Raw genomic sequence first — 4,089 nt, 5'->3', positions numbered from 1 at the left:
CTCTGCTGAGCAGGGAGCCCAGTGCTACATCCCAGGACCCTGAGATCATGACCTGAGCTGAAGGCAGATGCTTAACTGACTGAGCCACCCAATGCCTCTAAAAATTTAATTATCTTTTACAAAAGTTTATTCTTATAAATGTGTAATAGGATCCAAGAAACAGCTCTTCGTTCTAGCTATAGATGGCAACAGGTGTGATGGCAGGAATCCAGAAGGTTAAACAGGAATTGAATTTCGGCTCTCCACTGGCCTAGGCACAAAGAACATCTTAGTTTTCCCCAGATTTCTTAATTCCACCGGTGGCCTGGGGGCCCTTCCCCTGAGTCTTTGCTTTTAGTTCCCCTAGTTTCTTCTGTTCCTCTTTCTGTTTCTGCTTGATTGCCTTATCTTCGTCATTCTTTGGCCTACTCCTTGGGCTGTTGCAGTGAGTTCCTTTTGCCACCTTCATGGCCAGATCCAGTATCACACTTATGGCACATTTGCATGCTTGAATATATAATAGATGCTTGCAAAGATGAATGTGACCATTTCTCTCATTCTTGGATGCACGGCCCTTTGCAATAGGTTGCTGTCCTTGCTTCCGTCGAGAAGTGAAGTCTGTTTTCCCTGCCCTTTGCAGCTCTGCTGACCTTGGGTCTTTCCCCATCAGAAGAATAAGGCAGAAGGGATGTGTCACTTTCAAACTTCGGCTACAGGAGAACTCTTCACTTCTGCTTTGACTTCTTAGAATCCTGAGAAGAAGCATACGAAGAAGCCTAGAATAGTTTTCTTGAGGAAGAGACGCCATGTGGAATGATAGGCCCAGCTCACAGACATCATCAACTACCGGATACGGAAGTAGGCCACTGTAGACCCAGGTGACAGCAGCTCCCTTGTTGAGACCAGCCGCTGAAAGAAGCCATCCGAGTGGTCAACAAGCACATGAAAAGATGCTTAACATCACCGATGGCCAGGGAAATGCAAATCAAAACCATAATGTGATATCAACTCACACCTGTGAGGACCGCTAGTCTCAAAAAGACAAAAGGTGACAAGCATTGGTAGGGATATGGAGAAATGAAGCCCTTGTGCGCTGTTGGTGGGAATGGAAATTGTTTCAGCTACTATGGAAAACAGTATGGAGCCTCCTCAAAAAATTTAAACTACAACTATCATACATGATCCAGCAGTCCCATTTCTGGAAATACATCTGACGCAAGGGAAAGCTCTGCGTCAAAGAGATATCTGGCCCCATGTTCACCGCAGCATTATTTACAACAGCCAAGGCATAGAACCGAAAGTGTCCACTGATGGATGAATGAATGAAGAAAACGTGGTGTAGAAACACAATGGAATATTATTCAACAAAAAAAGGAGGGAAATCCTGATTTTTGCAGTAACTCGGATGGGCCTTGAGAGCAGTATGCTAAGTGAAGTAAATCAGAGAATGAAAATATTTCATGACCTCACTTATATGTGAAATTTAAATAAAAACACAAAACCCACAAGAAACAAAGTTCATGTAAAAATAGTGGGTTTGTGGTTACTAGACAGGGTGGGTTGGGGGAGGCAGAATGGGATGAAGGTGGTCAAAGGCTACAAACTTGTTGCTGTGAGGTAAATAGGCACCAGGGACGTAATGCACAGTGTGACAGTTATGGGGAACACTCCTGTTCGGTGCATAAGAAAATTAAAAGGGTAAATCCCAAGGTCCTCATTACAAGGAATAATTTTTCTTGTGGTAATTATTTCAGGATTTATGTTAGTCTAATAATTATACTATATACCTTAAACGTGCTCAGTGCTGTATGTCAATTATATTTCCATAAAACTAGAAAAAAACCCCTTGCCATCTGAGTCAAGCCGAATTCCTGGTTCTGGGGAATTCTGGGGAAATAAAATAATTCTGGGGATTCTGGGGAAATAAAATAATTTTTGCTTTAGGTCACTTAATTTGTGGTGGTTTGTTATGCAATAATTGATCATTGAGATAATATTTATTTTACATTTTTTTAATAAATAGTTACGCCTGAACAGAATATCTTAAAACAGGAACTATAGTGACTTTTAGTCTCCATCAACATGTTTTGGACCTATTGGATAGCAGAAAGTGTAGATTTTCTGATAGATATTTTGTTTAGCTATATATCCTTTGTGTACCTTTTTTTGGTATTAGTATATACATTTTATACACTTTTGTGTAGACCTTTTAAATTTGTGCTTATCAAGTTTGACATTATGTCAAAGTTAAGGCAATCGGTATTGTTTTTAGGGGGTTGCGTGTGACTTTTAAAGCTGTTGGCTGTACTGGATTCATGTCTTAAGGAAAACTACCAGGTGGCATCCTTCATTCTTGTCGCCTGCAGTATCGCCTTGAGATAGGTATGATGTTTTGAAAGAAGGGGAAAACATTTTCATTATGGATTCTTTAATCAACAGCAATCAACTACTTGCCTTTTATTACCACTTGCAAAGAAACTGATTCTTAATTTCCCATTTCTGAAATGCCCCAGGGTAATAGATTCTTAAGGACTTCAGTAAAAAAGGAGCACCTTCTCACGCTTACTCGAACATTAAGGCACAAGGGAGTGATTACCAAATGTGTCTGCTTTCATAGACACCAAATACTAAATGCATTAGTATTTCCTGCTTTATTCTGAATTTTGAATACTGTTCAAATTGAGAAGGCTAATGTATAGAGACGTTTATGTGATTTTCTTGCTGCTTAAAAAGTGGACTTGATAAGGTAATGGAGCAACAAATTTTCATGAAATTATATGTACAGTTAAAATCTGCAATTTCTCTTACACTGAACACAGTTATTTTTGTTATGATTATTTAAATAAAAGTCTTTCCCTATAACTGTTATTATGACATCAGATTTGTATCTTGTTTGGGGAAATCTACGCATCTCCTCCACCCAGAATTACATTATTTGTCTTAGTGCTTCAGTATGTAACCGCTTCAATTCTAGGAACCAAACGCCTGCACGTAGGAGCTTTTAAAGAATTTTAAAGAATGTAGCCTGATGAATAGTACTTTTGTATTTAAGCTGCAAAGGTCATCCAATAGGAAACAGCTCCAGGGAAAGATTTATTCGGTTATAACTATGCATCATCCTAGTGTCTTCTGTGCCAGACTAAATTTTTAATCTTGACAGATAATAGGACAGAAACATTCCCTTTGTAGAGAAGGCAAATATTAGCTGCTTAGGGAGAGAGGTGCAGGAGCATTCAGGCTCCAGCTTTCTTCACGATATCCCTCCCAGGTGGACTCTAGAAACGTACAGAGTTTAAGTTTAACCTGAGGTATAGTCTTGCTTTTCCTCCTCAAAGATTTGATGGTTATTTTTTGCAAGCAGACAATTTTACTAAAAATGTTGGCTGTCCCTTTATTTTAGTTCCAATGAGTATGCTGCTGCTTTTTTTTTTTTAAATTTATTTATTTTAGAGAGAGAGTGTGGATAAATGGGCGATGGGCAGAGAGAGGGAGAGAGAGAGAATCTCCCGCAGACTCCCACTGAGCTCGATCCCAGGACCCTGAGATCATGACCCCAGCTGAAATTGAGTCACCCACGCAACTGACTGTCATTCAGGAGCCCCAGCATACTTTGGTTTTTTTGTTATTTATTTATTTTTATTTTTAAAATTTTATTTATTTATTTATGTGACACACAGAGAGACAGAGATAGAGCGCAAGCAAGGGGAACAGCAGAAGGAAAGGGAGAAGCAGACTCCCTGCTGAGCAGAGAGCTGATGCAGGGGCTCAATCCCAGGGCCCTGGAATCATGACCTGAGCCCAGTGCAGGTGCTCAATGATTGAGCCTCCCAGGCGTCCCCACTTTGTTTTTTTTTTTTTTTTTTTTTTTAATTTTTATTTATTTATTTGACAGACAGAGATCACAAGTAGGCAGAGAGGCAGGCAGAGAGAGAGGAGGAAGCAGGTTCCCCGCAGGGCAGAGAGCCCAATGTGGGGCTCGATCCCAGGACTCCAGGATCATGACCTGAGCTGAAGGCAGAGGCTTTAACCCACTGAGCCACCCAGGTGCCCCATCCCACTTTGGTTTTTTAAATAAATGTCTATTCTTCCTTTTGGCAATCCCTTTAAAGT

The 4,089-nt window shown here is 40.3% G+C and overlaps 1 protein-coding gene across 1 annotated transcript; it reads right to left on the bottom strand.

Annotated features, from left to right (window-relative positions):
• Nucleotides 1-268: 268 nt before the first annotated feature.
• On the bottom strand, nucleotides 269-485 carry LOC123936974 (translation machinery-associated protein 7-like). Its single transcript, XM_045997461.1, is given in 2 exon segments — nucleotides 269-395; nucleotides 397-485. Coding segments are annotated over 2 exon segments (216 nt in total).
• Nucleotides 486-4,089: the final 3,604 nt, after the last annotated feature.

Source organism: Meles meles, chromosome 2 (assembly GCF_922984935.1).
Source record: "Meles meles chromosome 2, mMelMel3.1 paternal haplotype, whole genome shotgun sequence".
Classification (NCBI taxonomy): Eukaryota; Metazoa; Chordata; class Mammalia; order Carnivora; family Mustelidae; genus Meles; species Meles meles.
The sequence above is the reverse complement of the archived record's forward strand: the minus strand, read 5'-3'. Positions and strand labels throughout refer to the sequence as shown.